The following is a 24,961-nucleotide window of genomic DNA, read 5'->3' as shown; positions in this document are numbered from 1 at the left end:
ACCAAATAATCTGCTGGTATGGGGTAAATGGCCAGCCCAACTAAAAGATCAGAATTTGCTTATCACAATGAGAGTTTAACATGCAAAGTGATATCAGGCAGTATTAATTTTCTTTCCACTCACTTCGCACTCGTAGTGTCCTTGGTCTTCCTTGCGTGCGTTCCTGATCAACAGCACCAGCACCCCGCTCCGCGGCTCAGCGAACGTCTGATATTTATTCGTATCGGTCAGGAGAGACCCACCTCGATACCACCTGTTGGGAGAAAGCAGTACATCCTCATAAAAGTTGCTATAATGGAGGCCTTGAGATAATGAGAAAGCTTAACTAATATGCACATGTACTATAAACTTAACCTGTCATGTAGCGTTATGACACTTAAATCAATACTGCTTTTATTACAGGATAAGGGCTTCAAGCCGCGACAAATTGTTCCTCACAGATTTGTGTTGCTCCAGGATTGTTGGGAGGGGGGAGGGCAGATGTTGGGTTATTTTGGCTGCAGTTTGTGGTACATCCAGTTCCTTGGTTATTCTACTAGTCCAGATATGGAACCAACTATTGTAAGCTTTTGATTACAGCAATTACTGGATTGTTAATAAGGAGGGGTGAGGTTTTTAATTCCATGCAGACAGCAATCCTGCCTTGTGGAAGGATAGTGAGATGGTGCTTGATGGTATCTGATGATGGGCGGAGTGGGAGGCACTGAGGTCCTCGATGTTTGCAATTTGTGAACTATTACACTGAAGGTACAACCCTAACCAAAGATGAAGCCCAACAATTATTTTAACAAGCATTTCGATGTATATGTAGAAATGATATATGCATCTATAATTCAAAAATTCTAATAATTATATAGCCGTTAAAATTGGGTTTAGTAAATTTCCAAGGCTTTTCACATTTGGATAGATAAGGTAAATGAGGCACAGAGAGATAACATTAATTATCTAGAAACTCGCAATTTAGTCAGTTTGAGAACTCGGAAGTAGAAACCAGATCTTCATAAGCATTTTGGCGTCAAGTTTAAAACTCAAACTCTTCTTCCATTGGTTCAATCATGAATAATATGTTTCTACTCCATCTAAGGTTTCAAAGGGATAACTTTACCAATCACACCTATCGGCAATCTGAAACATGAGAGCCATCCATTAAGGCTTAATCAACATCCTTTAACCATGGATGGAATCTGACAACTTGGTAATATGTTGGCTCTACTCCTATTACTGTAACCAAAATCATCTCACGAAGACGGATACCCTCAGATCCCAGTAGCTACCCGTGACTTGAAAAGTACTTGAATGATCTATCCCATGTTAAATAAATATATATTCATATATATATATATATATATTTGGTTTCAACTTGCTTCTGCAACCCACCACCTCCTGAACGCAAGGCGCGTCGACGTTAATGGACCTCCGAAGCCCGGTCCAGTAATGTAATACAAACTCCAAAGAAATGGAATGTCGACGCCGTGTCGTTTGGAAAAATAGTTTTTATGTCAGCTGTTAAGAGTCGGACGCGTTTCGCCTGCCCAGCAGGCTTGCTCACCAACAACTCAAATAAAGTTTTTTGCCTCCATTTAAACTCGTGAATCAATTCCGTGTCACATGGTAAACTACAACCATAAACAGTGAAGACATACTCGTAGTTTTTTACATACATTAGGATCTTTTGCGTTTTTCTCTAATGTTGTTAACTTAATAGCTCATACATATCATGATAGCATAACGGATGGCATATTTCATTTTATCCAACACTGCTCAATATTAAAATAACATATATCTCCAGTGAGAATAATGATCGGCGTACATATTAAGATAACACTTCTCAATCATGTGGCCTACCAAAATAGTGGATTCAGAGACACAAATTGTTCCCGATAACAATTAAAAGGGCGTATTTAAAAGCCTATGAACATTATTAACAGTTAATAACTCTAGTGAGTATGCTCATACGCTCGTGTCTCAGAATTGACGACATTTTTCAATGATTCAATGCGTCATAGATTTTCAAAATTTGTCAAGCACTGTTTGCAATAATATTACCCCAGTGGGTTATCATATGCATTATCTTATCTTCATTTAATGTTGGATTAAACACATTTCTGCGCCAGTGCGCAATCATTGCCTTATTGCTCCTTACAATATACTGTCATGTACTGAATCTCTAGATTGTCTTCACCCTAATCAATAATCGTGAAAAGTGAATACCTCAACCAGATAAAAACATTATTTCATTTTAATATAGCAAAAAGAAGAAAAATAGAATCGAGAGGGGAAGTTTACAAGTAAGTATGCAAGTCTTCTTCCATATTAAGCCCCATGGGGGTTTTTGTGTTGAGCTTAATAATGTAACTAGATTCTAGTCTGCGTAGGGTTCTCTGCCGATCACCCCCTCTAATGTTGATAGGTACAGCATCTATGACAAAATACATTAGACCGCTCACATCTTTGTTGTGTTTCTGACTAAAATGGCGGGCACACGATTGAGAAGTGTTATCTTAATATGTACGCCGATCATTAACAGCTGACATAAAAACTATTTTTCCAAACGACACGGCGTCGACATTCCATTTCTTTGGAGTTTGTATTATATATATATATATACACACACACACACACATACATACATATATATATGTAGATGAACACTGTTTAACGAACCACATGTTCCAGCATGCCTTTCAAAAATTATTGTGTCCACTATAGGGTTAAAAATATAAACTCAGGCAATTGTGTGCGGACGCTAATAATGCTGAGGAGTGCTTGTGGCTTACCTTTGATAAAGGTCACTTTGGACCGAAACGCATCAGGACTGCCACACTGTTGCCAAAAATCAATAAAACAAGTTACTGACAGCCAACTTTGCGAGTGCAACTCCCTCTCTCTTTTCAATGAGGAGAATGGTTTGATATATATTATCCATTGGCAGTCACTTGTAGGTAGTTATAGTAAGGGCCTGGTTTCTATTCAAAAAGCGTTTATTCTTTTGGCAATATCTTTGCACCGCTTGACGACTCTTCGCAAATATTTCAAAACTAATGGCCCACTCACTTTAGCTGCTGTGTTGAAAGTTTCAGGGTCATTCGTCAAGTGGGCGTTGAGAAAAAAGGGTGATTCCCAAAACGCCTTTTCTCCATGTTGATTTCCATAGGAAACTGTGACGCAGCTACAGCCCGAACTGCTGAATGGAATTACAACAAATTTGGCAGAAAGGTAGTTCTTGGTCCAGAGTGCACTCTTTTTGTTAAATGGTGTACGAGTATCCGTTTGGAACTATCTATGGTTGTGAAGAAAGGAGGGATTATACCGGTTAAGAAGAAGAAAGGAGGAAGAGCAGCGCATTCCAGTGGGCTTGTGTGTCCTGATTGCTGTCCTCCCCCTCCCGCCGTTGCAGTGGGATTCACGGCGACCGCTGTGTGGAGGGCTTACGGGGCTTACGAGACTACATCATCCAGGCTCCTTTGCTACAACGCCCGGAGGTGGACACCCTGAATTTCGCGCCAACAGGAGGTTTAAACACCACTCCGCCCCCCGCATCTCAGGACCGCGCGCGGGCGGCGCCGGGCTAAGCCCGGGCAAAGGGCGGGCCCTCTGTGGCCCTCAGAGGCCAGAGGAGACAGGGCTGGGCCACGGATCTTGGATTCATCTGCAGTATAACTTGCTCATTCACTATGTTGTGATTTTAATTGTGCTTGCTTCCACGTGTCAGTAGAAGTTAGAAATACAATAAGGACACCTGGACAAATTTGCCTTTGTTGCCCTTGCTATTAGGATTGACCGTGGATTTCTTGTATTTTGACCAACGCTTGGCCGAACCCGTTGCGCGGGTCCCGCTTCACAGAGGGGTGCTCTTCCTTGTGGGCTGCTAGCTGCAGCTGGGGTAAGATAGGGGCTGAGGGCTGCGAGCAAGAGGGCCGGGACTACATTTCCCAGGAGTCCCAGTAACCCCGCCTGTTCCACCTGGCCCGCTCTCCCTCCCCGCCCCCGCCCCCAACGACCGGGTAGCCTCTGTCAGAGTCATAAATTGTCTTCTTATACTAACAATCATGATGGGTCTGAGTTTAGCTTTGGTACGCTTTTATCCTGGAATGTGGCAGGGTTGAGTAGCAAGTTAGACTCCCAACTTTGGGTGGAATATATCTGTGGGTTCGATGTTTGTTGTTTCCAAGAAACCTGGGCTTGTGACCCCCTGTTTTGTTGCGGTTATTTAAACTTTTCGATACCAGCATCGAAAGGTGGTAGGGGTCGGCCCATGGGAGGTCTTACTGTATGGATAAAACAAGATTTGGACATTACCATCAAAATATTGGACCTGGGAACTAGCGATTTACAACTGCTAAGAATCTCAGCAGATAAGGGTCCGTCATTGGACTTATATAATGTTTATATAAGAGGCAGTAATACAACCAATTCCTCCACCTTAGAACTGTTGTCTGCCTGCTTAGAGACCAAGTCCCAAGATAGCAGGGTAATTATAGCCGGGGATCTTAATAGGACTTTTGAACCTTTAGATTGTACAAATGATCCCTTAGGGAAGGATGAGGACAACCTTTGGGGAGTACCATCTTTATGTTTAAAACCCGTCCCAAGGTGGACAAAAGACATCCTATCCTATAGAGTCATAAATTAACGCGTGAATACGCTGCGCGGGAGCGCGACGGAGTTTGTCGGGGGCTGAAGGGGGCTGGGCTGGGCCATCCCCCTGACAAGTATTCTACAGTTTCCTTTCTAGTAAGTGAATTTTTTGTATTCTATTGGTGTGAAGTAGGGCAATGTCTGCTTTAACAAGTACCGCCAGCGCCCGTTCAACTACTTCACCGACTGAGACTGGTCTACTGGCAATTGGCCCTTTAGATAAATTCTTTTTTAACCGTTCATCTTTAATTGACAAAGAGTTAACCTTGGCCGAGAGGCGCGCAGAGCGCAGACTGTCAATTGAATTGCTTAAAAATTCTACGGACAAGCATTTAACCCAAACATATCCCACTCTGGTGACTCCATTATCTTCTGTAAACTTTCCAGTTGCCAACGAACAACCTGAAGGACAGGCACAAATAATAAATTAGGAAATTGTTACAGGTTTGAACAGTTCCAGTGGGAGTTACATCCATCCTATATTGATTCCTGATCCAGGTGCTCAGGTTATCCCGACTCGACCTAAGCTTGGGTCCAAAAGAAAAAGAACAGCCCCACAAAGAAAATGTAAAAATGTGGCCAAACCCCCTCTAAAGCATAGGAAGCTACACAAAACTGTGAGTACTAGAGAGGCTGTTATTGAAGGAAACCATAGCATAGGATGTGTTCAGAACTCAAACCTTGTTCCCTCGGGTAGCCTAGACTCACAAGAGAAAAATTGCCCTGAGTCTGCTTTATCAACTAACGATAAATTGCTACCACTTGCAAATCTGCTCCCTGAGCTAGAAAGATTACTTAGATTAATACTTATCCCGATAGAGAATAGAATTGCCAAGCTTTCTGATAGGTTAAACCACTTTGAGCAGGCAACACTAGATAATTTTTATTCTACAAAATCATTGATCAAAGCTAATGCAAGGGTGGATTTAAGTATAAAGCCCAATGATAATATTAACCTTGTCACTCAAGATAAGGGTAGAAGGTCTCAAAACAACTCTCCTTCACCCCCTAAGACAAGTAACACCATTGTCAAAACAACTACCAAATCTACTGATTTGGTATATTTAGGCCCTGTCCAACTTCAGCCTAATACCACAAATCCATCCCAGTCTACGGTATCTCAGTCACAAAATCCATCTCCCGTTGCTGGTTTAGGGGTTACTGTATGTTCCTTAGTGGGAAAAACTCCAGTACCCACAAAAATAACCAACAAGCAGATAGTTCGAAACAATCTTGCGGTTGGGACAGGGGACAATGCATGTCCTCCAGCGGGTAAAGTTCTAGTTCCAACCCAACCAACTAATAATCAGTTGGTGTTGAATCCTGCATCCCGTCCTGTTTCTATAGTTTCCAAATCAATCCCACCTCCCGTGATAAAGCCACACCACAGAAAACCCCCAGTAAATCTTACTCCGGATTCCTTCCCCTATGTAGTAGTCCTTATAAATGTTCCACCACTTCCCATAGGGCAGAGAGAAACCTTCCAGATGCTTAAAAATAAGACCATGCACTGGTTAAGGGAGAATAGACCTCTCCCAGGAGACCTCGACGGGTTAATCATAGGGGTAAGGAGAATAGATTGGATAGGGTATACACCGAAAAGTTTGGGTGGGGACTGTGTTGTGGTTAACTTTCAAGATCCAAGGGTGGCGGGATGGATAACTAGGCAGGGATGGGGTGAAAACAAGGGAGATATTAGAATTGTAGATCTTACCTTTTTCTACCCCCGCCCAACCAGTGTACTGACTAGCCTGCATAACGAACCCCTGAACCCTTCTGCTGTATCATGGCCAATTACCTCCATACCAGCTTCATTATTTGGACAGAACTATACCACATGTACTAACTATAATCCTCAAGCTGGACGGCTGGACCCAGGGTGGGGATATTGACAAATTACTAGAGAGTCGAACAGTAGTATTGGAGGGATTAACAATGAGTCCAAGGGGGCCTGTGAAGATCATGTTAGTTCTACTGTTACAATCTTAACTGTTGGTTACACAGAGAAGGGGAGTTTTGTTGTAGAGGGAGGTACTGGGATGGAAAATATAAATGTTAGTACTGTGAAACTACCCTTAACAACAGCTAATACGATTGCTGACCCCACTGACGATCTTGGGAAGGTCGTTATTAACATCAAAAGCCCAATGATTTCCCGAGTGTCTTCTTATACTAACAATCATGATGGGTCTGAGTTTAGCTTTGGTACGCTTTTATCCTGGAATGTGGCAGGGTTGAGTAGCAAGTTAGACTCCCAACTTTGGGTGGAATATATCTGTGGGTTCGATGTTTGTTGTTTCCAAGAAACCTGGGCTTGTGACCCCCTGTTTTGTTGCGGTTATTTAAACTTTTCGATACCAGCATCGAAAGGTGGTAGGGGTCGGCCCATGGGAGGTCTTACTGTATGGATAAAACAAGATTTGGACATTACCATCAAAATATTGGACCTGGGAACTAGCGATTTACAACTGCTAAGAATCTCAGCAGATAAGGGTCCGTCATTGGACTTATATAATGTTTATATAAGAGGCAGTAATACAACCAATTCCTCCACCTTAGAACTGTTGTCTGCCTGCTTAGAGACCAAGTCCCAAGATAGCAGGGTAATTATAGCCGGGGATCTTAATAGGACTTTTGAACCTTTAGATTGTACAAATGATCCCTTAGGGAAGGATGAGGACAACCTTTGGGGAGTACCATCTTTATGTTTAAAACCCGTCCCAAGGTGGACAAAAGACATCCTATTACTAAATGCTATTTGTATGGAACATGGTCTAAGAGCACTGAATGGGAGAACTACAGGGGACAAGGAGGGCAGTTGTACCTTTGATAATGGTAACAGCAGGAGCAGAATCGATTATATAATATGTAGTCTTCAGTTGTGGCAGGGGGTTATTGATATGGCCATCAGGCCTAGAGTAGAAAGTGATCACAACCCCCTTTGTGTGACTCATAGGTGGTGGAATGTAGGAGTGGGAAATTTGCACCTAAAGAACGATCAGATCCCAGTCATGAGCAATGATGAACGTAGGCTAAAATGGCCAAGGGTATTGGCTAACGAGGAAACCATGACCTATATCAACCATGAGGTTGATAGTGCGATTATCGCAATGGAGGCGGCTGATCCAATAGTTCCCGGGGTTAGGGATATCACTGATATCCACAATAAGTTATTTTCCCTCCTCAAACCATGTTTTTTGACCAAGAGTAAGAAAGGGAGGAAAACCCAGGATGTTGGAAGGTGGTTCAATCGCCAATGTAGATCTGTACGACTAGAACTGGGACAAGCTATTAGGAACAGGGACCGCGTCGCAATAAAAGAGGCAAGGAAACTGTACAAATTGGCCATTTTCCAAGCCAAAAAGAAATGGGACGAAGACCACTGGGCTGAGTTAAAAGAGGCTTCTAGCAATAAGGACTCTAGGTCCTTTTGGAAAATTATTAAGTGGGGTAGAGGAGGTGGCCCAGCAAAGCCCGATAATAATGTAGCTGAAGAAGCCTGGGTTGACTACTTCAGACCACAATATGCTGAAGTCATGCACCCCGGGGTAGGTGAAGGCATAGTGCCAGTCTATGCTATTGACAACATGTTCTCCCCCAAAGAAGTAGAAATCGCGATTAGATCTGTGAAAAGTGGGAGAGCGCCAGGGATAGATGGGATACCCCCGGATATCTTCAAGTATGATATGACGAGATGGGTGAGGTATATTTTTTTAGTAGCAAATGCCCTAGCTAAGGGGGGGGTGGTCCCCGACCTTTGGAAAGGTGCAATTATTATTCCCATCCATAAGAAGGGAGATCGCTCATCGCCTGCCAACTATAGGCCCATAAGCCTAATAGCAACCATGCAAAAAGTAGTGGGAAGAATGGTTGCAAACCAGCTTATGGACTGGGTTGATGCCAACAACGCCCTTTCCTTATACCAAGCTGGATTTAGGCGAGCTACCAGCACCATTGATCAGGTCTTCCGCTTTACCATACTGCGGTGGAAGACGGTTTTACTGGGAAGAGGCTGCCTGTATGTCGCGTTTGTCGACCTGCGGGCGGCATTTGATTTAGTCCCCAGGTTTAAGCTATGGTTGGTCTTGCAAAAAATGGGAATTCCTATTGATTTGCTTACACTAATTATGCGTCTACACGAATCCAATTTCGCAAGAATACAGTGGGGTGGGAATGGAGAGTTTACTTCGGACTTCCCCGTGGAAAGGGGTGTCCGACAAGGCTGCTCCATGGCTCCCTTACTCTTCTCATTATTTATTAATGGGATTGTTAAGCGAATGTTGGAAGCAAGCGTAGACGCACCTTCGTTAGCGGACGCCAGGGTTCCGATCCTGATGTTCGCTGACGATACTCTTATCTTGTCTAAAACCCCTGTAGGGCTGCAACGTGCATTAAATATTTTTGATACTTTTTGCACAGAGCATGGGCTTGAAGTAAACGTGGGGAAAACAAAACTAATGGCCTTTACCCCAAATCGTAGAATCTATCCCAAGGTAACCCTAAATAATTGCAAGTTAGACACTGTTAAGGAGTTTACATATTTAGGGGTACAGATAGCAGAGAGTACTGGCTGGTTGCATCATTTGGAAAAAGTGGCCATAAAACATCAACAACTTTCAGGTGCTTTGAGGGGAGAACACCGCAAATCAAAAACAAAACCAATTAAACCTGCACTTATAGTGTACAATGCCAAGGTTTTAGGTGCCACGTTATATGGTGCGGAGTTATGGGCCTGGGACAATCTTGCGGCCCTACAGATATCTGAGAACAAGTTCCTCAGAGGGATTACAGGACTTCCTCAGAGCACCCCCCTAATACCATTGTTCCTGGAGTTGGGTAAACGCACAATTACTGATAGAGCGCGATTGCGCCCTGTTCTCTACTGGAGGCGTCTTTGGACAACTCCAGAGATTAGACAATATGCAGAGGGCTTTCTTTGGATAATTAAGGAAGACATCTTCCACAAGATAACATGGCTCAAAAATCTAAGGGCAATGCTAATTGAATTGGGGTTTTCCAATCTTTGGAATAACCCAGCGGAAGAGGAGTTCCCAAGCAAAGAAGCCCTCAAATCACGTTATTGGGATTGGGTGGGTGGCAATCTGCTGAAAGACGTTAGGTCTGACTCTATGGCTGGTCGTTTCTTGGAGACAAAAATTTTTCCTATCCTAGAAAATTATTGGGATATAATTACGGTACCAATGGATAGGAAGCTAGTCTTCCAGCTAAGATCCGGATCCATTCCCCTAAAAAAACTAACGTCACGCTGGCATAAGTCGACTAACAGGTTATGTCCAGCTTGTGGTAACGCAGAGGAGAGTGTAGGTCACTTTCTATTTGTATGTAAAGCCTACTCATTACCCAGGAGACTATGGCTCACTCCTGTATGTAAAAACCTGGGGACACGTGACAGTGCAGTGGCTTTAAGAATTTTGTGTACAACAACTCATGAATCGATAGTCATCGGGGTAGCTAAATACTTGGGTTGGGCCTGGGTCATCAGGCAACGTTTAATGGGGGGGACTAGTTAATTAGGTTTTCCTTTTATCTCTATTGTCTAATAATGTAAAATTATTTGTTATATGTAAACTTTTTTATGCTAATATTGTATGAGCTGCACAGAATGCCTATATGAATTTATATTTGTAAATGTTTCGTTTTTAATCTGTAATGTTTTTATGCTGTGCTTTTATGAGAAATATCTCGAATAAAGCTTGTACAACAAGTTAAATGGTGTAAATCCATTCAGTAGTTCCTGAGAAATGTAAACATTTCTGAGATATACAAATATGACCGCAAAGGATCCCCGAACCCTACAGATCTTGTGCCTGAGATCGGATTGGTTGCCAACACTTCAAACCAGGAAGTGTTGGCAGCTATCTTGGGACTCCGTTGAACCAAGTCACAAGAAAAAAGGTCAAAAAAGGAAAAGGGGGCACGGTAGAAAGGCCCTGACCCCTAGGTCTGCTCCGGGGGTCCCACAGGGACACCGAGGGCCTAAAAGGCATTAATAAAAAAATTGCAGCAGGCAAAATAAAAAACAAATAAAGCCCAGGCTCCTGCGCTTCATTCAATTAGACCCCCGGATGGGCCAGGTCCCGGGAGCAATAATCTAAATACATGCGAGTACCCGCATAAGCCCCCGCAGCTCTGAGGACCGCCACCTCCCCGGGGCTCTGTTCATTAATTGCGGGGGGCCATGCGGCCCCCCCAGGGACCACCACCTCCACGGGGCTTTATTATATAAATATAGGCGTGGGTGGGCTCCTGCACAAGAAAGCTGTAGTTTCTTGTGCCGCCACTTGGAAGGCACATCCCTGGTGCTGTTCCTCTTTAATCTAAAAAAATCACCAAACAGAATGCTATTGATCAATTTATGTGGATGGCTACTTGTGGCATGAAGGGTTGAATTTCCAGCCATCGGTTTTCTATGCAAAGCGGTATATAGTTTTCCTTCTGATACAAATACTCTGAGATCTAAAAAGTTCACTGTGATGGAACTTACTTTGCCAGTGAACTGTAAGTTCACTTTGTTGCTATTCAAGTGTTTAATGAAGTCCCATGCGGACTCTGGGGATCCCTTCCAAACCATGAAAAGGTCATTTATGTACCTATGCCACGATATTGCATTGGCCATCCAACCTGCATTCTCGGCCGACCATGCCACCTGCTTCTCCCACCAGCCAATGAATAAATCTGAGTAGCTAGGGGCAAAGCAGATGCCCATGGCCGTCCCTGAAATCTGCCTTTAATGTTCATCCTGGGAAAACATTTTTTTTATTTAAACAAAACTCTATGAATTCCATCAGCATTTGATTGTGTTCAGTGAATTTAAAGGTTGATTATTTAAAAAGGGCTGAACTGCTCTCAAACCATCCTCATGGGCAATGCTCGTGTAAAGACTTGATATATCTAAGACTACCATTTGGCAATCAGGCTCTCATGCCAGCTTTTCAATGTGACGCAAAAAATCCTTAGAGACTTTGAAGACTGGAATCAAGATACATAATTGATCTGCAAACCAAGGCCCTGCTAGGTATGAATAGTGGGGAGGAGCTACCAGTCCACCTTGGAAGTTAAATATGTATTCAGAGTATGAGGAAATGGCCATAAGATTTTCTTTAAGATGGTCATGAGTGACTGACTATCCACACAGTGCTCTTCAATTTAACATGAGGAAAGTATAGTATGCACTCCTGATGGAATTTTACATAGGATTAATTAATGCCGGCTGACCAAAGAGAGCATAGGATTTCCTATACTAGCCAATACATGAATGGAAATATTTCAAAGATTTATAGTTCATGATAGAATTAATTTAAATTCTCTTAGGTGGTGCCTATGAATGATGGAAGGAGACTGCAGAACTGTGATTGAAGTCTAGAATACAACGTTGATACATTGTTGTATGCTAAAAGATGTCATGAGTATTTTTACCCCCATTCGGGCTATATCATATTATTGAATTGTATCATAGTTTGATTCAAGTGAGAATTACGTGAGAATAACAACACACCAAGATTGCGGAATCTTTGTAGTGACACCTCGCTTTGACCATCTTCTATGTTTATTGCACTGGGAGATTGAAATTTTTTGTTTCCGGTAAGCCTGATGACATTGACAAAGGCGTTAGCCGAAACGCATCTGTTGTGTGTCTGCACACGTTAAGAATAAACAACGATTGAATTCACCCCCGCAAGTGCTTAGTTCTTTGGGAGGAGGTGGAGGAGCACTGATATACACTCTACCATACAAAAAACTTTCACCAATATGCTGACAATACTCAACTCCATCTGAAAGCAAGCAAGAACATTGACAGCTCAAATACTGTCTCTTCCACTGTCTCGTCCTCTTTGAAGTCTGGACGTAAACTGCCTCAAACTGGCTGTATGCATGTGTTAGACCTGATAGCCTTAGAGTGGTCTTCCCCCAACTTTTTGCCTGCCTCTCTCCATTTTCTGAACTTATTTGTTCTGGTTTTAGGACTTTGGGCAGTTTACCACTGCTGACCAATGCTAAAGTGCTTGTGCTCTCTCTCTTAAGCATGGTAACATTGGCTTAACCCCAAACTGCAGATTTTATTCACTTTTAAGTCCCTAGAAAAGTGCACTACATGTGCACAAGGCCTGTAAATTAAATGCTACTAGTGGGCCTGAAGCACTCATTGTGCCACCCACTTAAGTAGCCCTCTAACCATAGCTCAGGCCTGGCATTCCATAGACTTTAAGTGCAGTTTACACTGCCACTTAGGCCTGGCAAGGTAACCCTATTGCCAGGCCTAAACCTTCCATTTTCATACATACAAGTCCCCCCTGAAATAGGCAATGTCTAACCACAGGGGGCCATGTATTTAAAAATGGCAGGACATGTACTTCTAAGTTTTACATGTCCTGGTAGTGAAAAACTCCTAATTTCATTTAATACTGTAAGGCCTATCTTTCCCATAGGATAACATTGGGATTACCTTATTAGATCCTTTAAGTGCAATTTCCAATTGGGAAAAATAGGTTTTTGAAGTTTAGTGTCACTGAACTCACAATTTAAAATCACGACTTATGGTAAAGTTGGATTTTAAACCCCAGTTTAGAAAATGCTACTTTTAGAAAGTTGGCATTTACTTACTTTAGCCATTTGGTGCCTTCTGCCTGTCTCTGCAATACACGTCTTGGTTGGGTGACAGCTGGCTTCCCCTGCATTCCCTCCAGACATCCTACGCAAAGGATGGATAGGTGGGCCTGAGTGGTCAACTGCATGCAGATAGGCCACCCTGGGCAGGATGAAAGGTAGGAGCTGATACTTGCACCTGAAAGGGCTGTCTCCTGTCCACACAAAAAGGATTGATTACCCCTATATAGTGTGTCTGGAGCCAGGCCAGGAAGGAGGAGCCTCTGTGCACTTCAAAGCTTTCTTTGAAGTCCCCCCCACTTCAAAGTCACTACTGGGTATAAGTACCGGACCTCTGGCACTATCAAATCAGTACACTTCCGGACCTGTGACTACTATGTCAGGAAGAAGAAATGCTGTGCTGCTGAAAGGACGGCCACTCGGCTGGACTGCTGCTTTACTGGACTCTGCCTTGATGTGCTCTTGCCTTACTTAGCTGATCTGCTTCTTGCTGTTCCTCTGTCTGGGTGAGAAGGACTGGACCTGCATCACCTGAACCTAGTGTGACTCCAAAGGCTTGCTGGCTTGCCTCCTGTTGCCTAAGTCTCAGGGACACAAAAGACTTTGCACCCGCATGTTCCAACCCTGGGGCTTATCTGCTTGTGAGTTTGTCCTGCCAAGCGGTGCCGCCCCAGTCCTGGACCCTTGGAAGTGTACCTATGGGTTTGTGCCAGTGGAATCAATGCATCCTCTGCTGCGAGAGCGGAATCAACGCATCATCACTGTTGTGGGAACCGGTCCAGCGCATCGCACTCAGATCACAGCATAGCATCCGGAACCACAGCCTCAGAACCAATGCATCGCTGCCACTGAGTGGAGAAGATCGACGCATCGCCCCTCCAGTGTGAATTAACCCAGCACATAGACCTTAGAACCGCCCCACTAGGAACCGGCATTTCGCTCAAAAGAACCAGCGCATCGCTGAAGTTGAGTGGAGAACTCCAGCGTAACACCCAACTGCATTGGGGTCATCAATGCATCTCTTGCTGCAACAAAGAATAAGATACTTTTGCTCAGCAGGCCCTGCGTGGCTCCTGTAGCCAGGCTGTGCTTCATCGCAGGCGGCCCGAACTCTTGATTTTGTCACCGTCCAGCGCAACCAATTAACACTTTGAGCACTATTTGCTTCTAAGCTCTATTTTTGCATTGACTCTTTAAAAATTCATAACTCGACTGCTACAATTATAAAATCTTAATCTATTTTTCTAACCTGGTGTGGAGTATTTTTGTGGTGTTTTCACTGTGTTGTTGTATAAAGTGTTGCACGTATACTTTACACGTTGCCTCTTAAGTTAAGCCTGGATGCTCTGTACCAAGCTACCAGAGGGTGAGCACAGGATAATTTAGGTTGTGTTGTGACCTACCCTGACTTGGATTGTGGTTCCTGCTTGGACAGGGTGCATACCTCTGCCAACCAGAAAAGCGATTTCTAAAAGCAAGTATGAGTATTTAATTTACGTAAACTTAGTTTTGAAGCAATGGTGCATCTTTCAAAAGGAGGGTGTAAAAAGTAAGGGCAAGTAACATTTGCATATCTTGAAGTATGTCTTTCTAAGCTTGTTTTGAAAGTACCACAATGTTTCACTTGGATGTCTACCCAAATTCATGGCAAATACTCAGATAGTCTGGCATTAGCTATCACTTCTAGCCACAATGACTTATCTAAACCTCGGTGTATTCCCACTTACATGCTGTCCTCCAAATGATTCTTTTTTTCCATTAACAGTACAAGCACACCACTCCATCCCTGGTGGATTTGCTATGGTTGTCCCCATAGATCGGCATCATCTTCATGACCTGCTGTATTACATCGAGGCACTAACAATCAACATACCATTTTAACTTGCAGATAACCTCACTTTCTCATACAGTCAAAACAATACATGTATATAGGACATTACCAGACATGAAATCAAGAAAGTCAGAAAAGAAAAACAACAGATGCTGCCTCACAAGATTAAAGCATCGACAGGGAAACACATAGGAAAATGCAACAAAATCACTAAATACAATATAATACAATTGTGAAATGACTGACCTAATCTGTGGATATGGGGCTCCTTCAATGTTGCAGGTAAACTGAGTGTCTTCACCCTCTAGGAAGTACACATTTCGAACTTTGGTTACAAAACGTGGGGGCACTGCAGGAGTGAAAAGAATGGCAATCATTAGTGTTACACCAACATTGTGTTGAAGCTGACCTCACACAAATAAATTGAAAGCATAAAATGAGGTTAGAGTTACTCTCCTTTGTCAGCACTTTTTCTGTTGCATTCTCCATTTAACCTCAGATTCCTCATCTTTTGAATCTTCCCAGTTGCCAGACTGGATACAGCATCTCTTGGAGTACCTCAGGCACGCCAGTCGATAGTGCTATCAGCCTTTGTCGAACTCCATTCCGGCTCCGAATTTGACATCACATTGTCACATAACTCGATTGTGACATCAGTTTTTCTCAAGCCCTCATACAGAGAGCTAGCTGACAAAATTAATTGTACTAACAGTGTGAAAAAATAACTTGGACCTTTACCAACTCCTGAAATTCCACTCCACGGAATGAGGAAGTAGGAAGCAAGTGAGTAATGTGCAGATATACTTTCCACCAGAAAGGGTACTACTGAAGGTATCTCATTCTTCTGTGGGATGCTACCTTGTGGAGTAACAATGCTGGGCTCCTCCAAAGAGGTGGCTCTGAAGAGTGGCCCTTCCTGCCAACTCGCAAATCAATACAGTAGTAAGGATATGGGCACAAGCCCAGATGGGCTGCCTAGAATATGTACAGCACAGGAGCACCTTGATCAAGGACTGTGGTTGTAGCTTTTGGCTTGTCGGAAAGGCATAGCATAGTTTGATACAAAAGTACAATTCATAGGGATAAGGACTTCTTCTGGACCTCCTCTCCTTTCACATCAGCGAACCCCACAAACATCTGATTATCAACACTGTGCACCGTATCCCTATCGGTACAGAAGCTAAACGCATACTCTCAGTCCAGCTGATGTAGCCTCTCCTTCCCTTCGGAGGGATGATGGTAGAAAAGAACAGAGAGTGTGATGGACTGTCCCACCTGGTGAGGTGACACTTTTGGGAGATGGAATGCATAGGTCCTAAGCACAAGGATTAGGAAAAAAGGTAGTATATGGAGGTTAACACACATTGATTGCAGCTCACTAATGTGACACACAGAAGTGATTACAATAAAATAAACATAACGTGTATCTGTAAAGCAGGCGTTCACCCGCGCATCTTTTGGCACTGAAATAACGGATGTATGATATTACAACGCGGGTTTTTACCACGCGTGCAGTTACATCGCATGCGTTACAACGCATGCGATGTTACAACGGTATGCCATTAGAACTCAAGTCTTTACATCGACTTGCGCTAGATGGCGTGCTGACATTAAAAAAGTGTAATTTACTATTCCAACTCCAGTCCACTTAACAGTAGGGAAGGTGTTGGGATAGTAAACTACACTATTTGTAATGTTAGCACGCCATCTAGCGCAAGTCGATGTACAGACTTGCGTTCTAATGGCATAGCGTTGTAACATCGCATGCGTTGTAACGCATGCGATGTAACTGCACAGCGTGGTAATAACCGCCTTGTAATGGCTGTTCCCCTGAAATAACAGATGCTTAATGAGAAACACAGATTTTCGATGCCAAAAGCCTCAGAGTACAGCTGTGAAGAGGCTGGTACAGAGCTATCGCCAGGAAGATAAAGAACAGGTTAAGATCTACCTGCACCATAATAGAGGGGATAAAGCTGGAAGCTGCTTTAAGAAACACATCACAACACTGGGTTGATCAGGTAAACGACGAAAGGGCATAGGGCTGTTAAGTAATCTATAACTTTGCCCACAGCACAGCCTTGCTGACCTAAGAACAACAAAAAAAGCAGACAACTTTGCCTAAAGGTATCAACCTGTTCCACATACCAGGTGGCAAATCTAGTCTAATGTTCTGAATGGAGATATTTGAAGGCGTCTGGAAGAGAAAATGATGTAAGGAAGCAACCTCTCAGCTTGTTCCACTCAATCTCCACACACTAACATGTAGATTGTTAAGGTTGAGGTTTAGCACTTTGCTATGCCGCTGAGACAACAGATGCTCCTGAAAAGGCAGTCGAAGCGGGGGGTAGATGCCATAGTCTGGGCCTAATGAGTTGTGCTTGGTCCTGTCTAACGTTTATAAGGATCCCTGGAAACAGTGGTAAAGAGAGAAATTGGTACTGGAGGGGAAGTCCCATGAATGCAAGATGCAGAACACTGGATATTGAACGTTTTTGGAAGTAGTAAAAAGGTTTATCAAGTACACCCTCCACTGGGAGATGATGCCCTATCCAATATCTGGGTGGAGAAATGAGTAGTGGTTTCAGAGATGACATCTGCTGAGCCTGTCGGCTCAGATGTTGAGAGATCCTGCTAGACGACTGACCCTCTGGGAGATCGTGTAAAGCTTCAGCCAGTGCCACAGTCTCAAAACCTCCAAAGAGTATGCAACCCCACACATCCATCCTTGCTGCAGTACTATGTGTCTTTTGTGTTGTCTTTTACAACCTGGATCGAACTGCCTTGATGGAAGGCAGAAATGTCTTGAGAGCAAGCCATATGGCATGCCACCCCAGTAGATTTATGGGATGATACTGAATCACCAGAGATCTCTGATCTCCACATGGTCCAGGTGACCATCCTCACCAACACATAATGCATCTTTCACCAATGTGACCTCTAGCAGGGGTAAGGGAAATATGCTGGTGAATGACACACTGGCATCCTTCATCCACCCTTGAACATCCTGCTCAACCTCATCGGGGTATGAATCTTATCCAAGAGGATTCCCAAATATCGGACTCAAGTTCCACTGAAGGGCCTGTATGTGCTATTGAGCTTAAGGCACCATCAGGATGGTAGTAAATAAAGGAGCCCCAGAACAGTCAGAACTGGAACATTAGCTCTTGAATTTAATATTAGGATAACAGTCTGGATATCCTGGTCTGCTACAGAGGAGGAACTGCCTTCAAGGTCACCATGTCTAGGATAACCCAATGAAGGAAGGTAGAATATGGGATTTGGGCTTACTGAGGAAAAATCCTGAGTGGACCACAACAATGTGCTCTCGTAAGTGATCCAGCACCAGCTGAGGTGAGCTACCCTTTAAAAGTCAGTAACTGAAGCTCAGAAATACATTTATTCCTAGCCTGTGAAAAGATCTGCAACCACTGACTTGTCCTTCATAAAGACACATGGGCTGATGTAAAGTCAAAATGCACGTCAGTTAACCGAAAGTGGTTGGCCCCCACGACAAAACAGAGATACATTTGGTGGTACTGCAGGACTGACACATGAAAGGACATGCCCTGCATGTCACAGGACACCACCGACCCTCATGATTCAAGGCAGCACAACTTTTTCTTCCTGAGAAATTAGATCAGCAACCTCAAGTCTAGAATCATTCCTGGGGATGAAGAAGAACTGCAAGTAACATCTTACCCCCTGCTCTGTTCCAACAGCATCCATGTTGTGGATCAGCTGTGCTGTTTGATGCTGACAGGAGGCAATGCTGGTACTGTAGCCCCTGAACATCCTTTACTGGAGGTGGAATGATTGATTGTGTTCGCAAGGACAAACCCAACAAGCACAATGTAGCTTTGCCATTTCTAAAATGTTCTAACAATGACTCGGCTTTCTTGCCGAAAAGCCTAGCTTAAAAGAAAGTTATCTTTCAAAGAAGCTAGGACAGCTCCTCAAAACCAGTGATGTACAGCTAGGCATATCATCTGATGTGATGCATAGGCCACCCATTCAGCAGTGCTCAGCCCAGATCATGAGGTATGCCTAGCCACAAAAAACCCTCATGTGCCAATGTCCCAAAGAGTCTGCCAATAGCCGGTGAGAAGGCAAGGAGCACTGCAAGAGGTTAGTGCTAGTCTGCCTGAAGAGGAAATGTTCTTGCTGATTGCATCCATATGTTTAAACTCTATGTCTGGTGAAGTGGTCAGAAAAGAGCTTGGGTACAACTAAAAGATTGTACCACAAGCCTCTCAAGCATAGGGGGCTGCTTCAAAAATGTTTGTGTTCCCAGGCCATGGCCTATTGAGTTCAGCAATAGGGCAACTAACAACTGGGTCTGAAAATGATTCTGATCAGGCTGCTAAAATGGTGTCAACAAAAGTCTTATTGGATGGTAAAAGAAACCTGGTAGTGGAAGTCTGAGTTGAAGTATCTCTATCAGCATAATAGGGTTGGTCTCCTCAGTAAGGGAAAGGAACTCCAAAACGTCTGTTACCCCCAAAACACTAAAGAAAATTAGGCATTTCCCTCAGTCAGGGGCCCCAAAGACAAATCCAGAAGGAATTCAGGAAAAGTATCTGACATTATGCACATTTGGGTACTGACCAGAATCAGCATTATGTGGTGAGAGCAACTGATCTGCCTCCTCATTATTGTCCTCATTGTCTTGGAGCAGTTGAGGGTGCTGCATAGCATCCTAATATGACACTAAAAATGGCTGTCATCCTCCGGAAACACAGATGCCGAGGAAGAGGATCCAAAGCGGAGTGTTCCTCATCCTCAGAATGCACCTTAAAAAAATTCTTGCTGATTGTCTCAGTGTGATTAGACTTTAAATCTGGTGGTGTGGTCAGAAAAGAGTTTTAGTGTGATATGGGGTGAGTTCTTGCCAGAGATGAGACTGAATACAGGTTAAGCACCAAAACAGGATCAGGAATTGATGCTGCTGGAGTTGTGTGGAACAATAACTGGTGAGACTTGAAGATCAGGATTTGAGGCACAGCCCACTGGTAGAGAGGGTTGACTTTGCAAAATATCAGTTGGGCTAAGGTCGAGCCGGCCGGCGGAAGTTCAACGGTATTCCTGATGGATTAGTAGGGCCTGAAGGCAAGCCAGAAAGAGTTAATTTGAAGATCTCAAACATGCTACCTTAAAATACATTATTTGTTTCAGAACAGACGACAGCCCTGGAAACTGGCACAATGGCTCTTGATTTGGTACTGTATCTGAAGAGGAAGTCGGAGCCTGTTTCTTCCAGTGCTGACAGCGTGATCTCTCCGTGGAGAGGGAGCATCTGAAAGTCGAAGAGTTTGCTTGTGTTTCTTATGGTATTGTTTTGACCTGTCTTTTGACTTTGACTGAACTGACAAGAACAACCTAGAATGGGACTCATTTCTTATGCCGGCATCGTCAACTTTAGGTTGCTGTTCTCTGAAGGCCTTTGGGTGTGCAAGGGAGCATTTGTCGCAGAACCTGGGGCGGTGCTTGGTACCAAACCACCACTTGTAAACATCTGTGGTTCTGTTAGTGGCATCTGGTTGCAAGATGTGTGACACAATAAGAAGCCTGTCCTGTTAGGGGGAAGATATCTCTGCGCACTGCCAACAGTTTTGGAAAACAAAAACCTCTGTAAAAAACAAAATTGATAGCAGCTGAGCTTTAGATTCATGTTAAAGAGCATGGAAGGAGCAATTAACCTCAGGGGTAGAAGGTGCTGTTTTACGGAGCTTTGTGCTGTCATGGTAAGAAGCAGAATGGAGGTGTGAGAAAGTCCAATGATACCACTTACTGTCATGCAGGGACAACTGCAAGAAATGCTGGATCCAGATTGGTGCCTGGTGAGATCAATAAAGTGAAATACCTGTAGTTACAAGCATCAATAAGAAAATTGCACCTGGAATGGCAATGTTACTGTCAAAAGATGCCATCCACTGTCCTCTATGCCACAACACAAAGAGCTCATTATGAATTTTTTCGAATCGCATCTTTTTAATTTTCAAGCGAATCAAGTGTTTTTTCCATGTTTATGCAACCACTGTGATATACTGAGCTTGAAGTTCGATAACATTAAAATACTACTGTATGAACCCTCATAAAATAAGGAGACTCTATCCGGCTCTGGGGAACATTACCAACAAGTGTTCGTCCTCCCTTTTTAAATACTACGTTTGTTTATTTTTTCCATTCCTTTATGATCCCTTTCTGCATCTATAATTTGCTTTTTTAATTTTTTACCACTAGAAAAGCAATGGCACACAAGCATATCATTTACCTAATGAGTGTAAGGTATCTATCTTCCGCTCTCTTCTCTGTGAATCTACATTTTCAGAAGTACGTATGCATAGGTAAATTTTGATATATGTAGCTAACTAGCTTGGCAATATAGGAATTACTTATGAAAGTGTTGACCATATTTTCCTAAAGTTAGGTTTAGAACACACATTATACCATGAATTAAAACGTACCTGCTACAACGCTGAATGCAACTTACCTTGCACAAGGATCTTTCCCAGAGTACTGGCATTCCCTGCAGGGCTGGTAGAAAAGCACATGTACTGTCCCGAGTCAGCGCCAGTCAGGTTGTCTAGAATCAAAGTACAGGAGCCATCTGGATCTTCAATAATTATGTGATGTGGGTCCACCTCGACAGATTTGCCATCTGAGAAGCAAGAAGGACAAACTACTTCAGAGAGCTTGGACAGAGCCCACAGAAAGGCAACAAGCACAAATAAAAAAGAGCATTTCTTTTTCACACCTTGATCAAATCACATGACGTTTTTGAGCACTGTAATAATGCCAATATGTAACATAGTTTAAACAAATTTCCAAGAAGAGTGGATTAGGTATAATAATAAGTGGGTTCTGGGTCTATATTTGACTGTAGGTTCAGCTCTTCTGTTTTACTGACTCCGTGTGAGTGTGGAGGGGAGTGGCACACAGGTTCGATTGGCTAGTTGTGAGATTTATGCACTGTTTAATTGTTAGATGGCTTGCTCTTCAACTGTAATTTTCTAATTTCAGAGCGAGCCTAAATTAACAAGAACATGGCAAATTTGGGTATCTTTAAAAGTGCATTTGTTAAAGGGGGCTTGGCCAAGATAGCGGCTAGGTATGAGCATCTCCGTATGTCCCACCTCCCATACACGCCAGCAAGTGATAAAAACAGGCCTTCCCACTATGAGTTTCTCCTCTGAGACCTGCTGGGGACAACGTGCAGAGTATGGGGAGCCAGTACACAGCACCCGGGGTTCTGGGAGCATCAGAGAGAGGTATACCTAGCTGTAAGGCCCAAAGTGGGGAGTCAAGCTGCCACCCACCACTGAGGACCGTGGGGCCGTCTATTGGCCTAAGTGGCATTTCTTGGGCTCAATAGCGATGGGAGTCTAACGCTTCAGAACACAGTAAGAGGCTAGCGCTCATCTTTTATTGTGCTGTCCCACTAGGTGTCACCCCACTGCTGATGGGAATTGCCCTGGTACTAAGACTGCAGGGAACTCCCGTTTGGAACACCAGAGGAAGACATTGGTGCCCTGGAGACCGGGTGAACAGGGCTTTGACTGGCACAAGCTGGGCTCTGGGGTGACCAGGTTAGAGTCAAGGGGGCCACAGAGCCTGACAGCATAATTGTAGGGGATGAGGGATACAGATGTATTACACTGACATTTTGACAGCACACTGACCCCCCCCACCCCCGAGCCAAAGAGTGTGTGGTGGCCACAGACCAGATAGCAACTGGCAGAACATACCTTCCATCCCAACGCATCCACAGCCCCTCGTATGATGCCTACAGAATCCTACGAAGTGGACGACTACTGCCTCCAACATGGTGGCACACCGGTCTAAGAAAGTCTCTACATTAAAGAATATGCTTACCAAAGCCTCTTCTAAAAACCCTAACCCACTGTGCGATACTGGCCCTCTATATCAAGCGACTAGAGATGCCTAGACCTTAAGCGCCGGCCACGGAGACGACAATGAGCACACCGATCACTCATTTTTTCATGAAGGCTCTATTTGACAAGCTCAGGGATTGACCAATAGGTATCTACCCTGGAACATAACAGCAATACCAGGGAAACGGAACTAGAAAACTATAGAGGCGCACTTCAAACCCAAAACGCAGAACTGCAAATCCATTTGGGGGATCTTGAGAACAAATCTCTCCGTTCTAATATTAGGATTCAAGGTGTCCCCCTCCAATCAGACTCAGGCGACCTGGAGAGCTATATTATCCGCTTTTTCTGCTATGTAGTCCCAGAACTCATTGGGAAGGACATTTTCCTGAACGTACGCATAAAGTGGGTCGGCCATCCAACACACCAGCACATTGCAAGGGATACTAACTTGTGTACATCACTATTGATAGCAGGAAGCTATAATGACAGTGGTGCAGGACCAAACCCAAATCCTATATCAGGTCCTGTGCTCTATCACTCTTCAGCGGCGTCACTTACTTAGGAGAGCCACTGCTTTGATGAGCGAGAATGGGGTCAAATAAAAAAGGCAACACTCCTTCCATCCTGATTGTTATGTGAAAACAAGGAAACACATAAGATCTGCATCATGGAAGAAGTCTGGTCAAATCTGGGATTGGGAGACTCCCCCGAAGAACCTTATCAGCTAACCCTGCCCTGCAACTCTCCAGCAGACAAGATGAATTGCCGAGGGAATCGTTGCCACTCTAGGTGGAAAGCCAATAAACCAACCGCACATGAGAGCCGCTGAGAACACTCAACATTACTTCAACAACAACAGAGCTGCAAACCTCCTCATGAGCAAGAGCCCGAACAGTCGCCCAACAGCCTGGGCCAGCGAGCAAACACACAGTATGCGCCTTTGCAAGGTAATCACCTTCTGGTTCAATCGCAGGGGTATTGCTTCCCCATGGTAGGCTGATACCGCTGAAACACTCTTAGCCACCACAGTAACAAGACAGCAGAGAGCCCATACCCTGTTTATTGCCTATTTGGCCACACTGCCTACTGGCACGACTCGCATACACATAGTACCTAGGGCTCTCATGGAGGGAATGGTTGAGATATTGGTTATGCCCTCAGTACATTAGCACACCACACCCAAGGTCCGAATCCTCGACAAACTGTACACCGTAGGGACTGAAAGTAACAGACCATGCCAGGTCACCAATGACCATTTCACTACTCATTGTAGAGACATGCATTCAGCCCCGATCACATTGTTAAAATTTCGAGCCTTAATGTCCATGGTTTCAATGCCCCCACGAAACGCCTAACCCTCCTATCCATGCTCCGTGACTCCAACTGCGACATTTGAAATGCCTAGTCCAACTATCCATGCTCTTTGACGCCAACTAAGAAATTTGTCTCCTGCAGAGGACACACATCTTAAAGAATGACTTGGGGAGGATGAGGTCACACTGGTTTGATAGGCAATACTTCTCCTAAGGGCCAGGTAAGAATGCGGGGATGGCAATTTTGCTGGCTATTAAATTCCAAGGTTGAGTCTTTCAACTGTAAGCAAATGTGACTGGGAGTCTCCTCTCCCTGTGAATCTATCTGAACACTAACGCCTTCACCCTTACCACACTCTATTGACCCAACGATCACCAGAGCAGTTTATCCTTAATGCCCTTGTACTAGTTACCTCTTCCCATATGATGACATTGTAGGCAGGGATTCAACCTTGTTCCTAGCACATTGCTCGACAGATCAGCTCAAAGAGCAGGGCAAAATGGGGTGTTCACAGCAGATGGCCTGTGATGGCTCCTGGATATCAGCCTGATTGATGTTAGGTGGTTCTAGAACCCCACCTCAAAGGATAACACCTTCTTCTCAGCCTTTCATCAGACCCATGCCCAGATTGACTACTTTCTACCATCTGTGCGCA

General features: G+C 44.0%; 1 protein-coding gene across 27 annotated transcripts in view; it reads right to left on the bottom strand.

Annotated features, from left to right (window-relative positions):
• The window catches only part of OBSCN (obscurin, cytoskeletal calmodulin and titin-interacting RhoGEF), a 1,809,553-nt gene that overhangs the window by 792,181 nt on the left and 992,411 nt on the right, over window positions 1-24,961 (bottom strand). For all 27 annotated transcript variants that reach the window (XM_085628811.1, XM_085628818.1, XM_085628815.1 and 24 more), the window contains 3 exons: window positions 21,588-21,755; window positions 15,341-15,443; window positions 124-253 (listed from right to left, as the gene is read on the bottom strand). In XM_085628811.1, coding sequence (XP_085484937.1) covers window positions 124-253; window positions 15,341-15,443; window positions 21,588-21,755 — 401 coding nt within the window. The remainder of the gene's footprint in view (window positions 1-123; window positions 254-15,340; window positions 15,444-21,587; window positions 21,756-24,961) is intronic.

The sequence above is a fragment of the Triturus cristatus genome, chromosome 10 (genome assembly GCF_964204655.1).
Source record: "Triturus cristatus chromosome 10, aTriCri1.1, whole genome shotgun sequence".
Classification (NCBI taxonomy): domain Eukaryota; kingdom Metazoa; phylum Chordata; class Amphibia; order Caudata; family Salamandridae; genus Triturus; species Triturus cristatus.
Note: the sequence above shows the minus strand (reverse complement) of the source record. Positions and strands in the feature narration are given on the sequence as shown.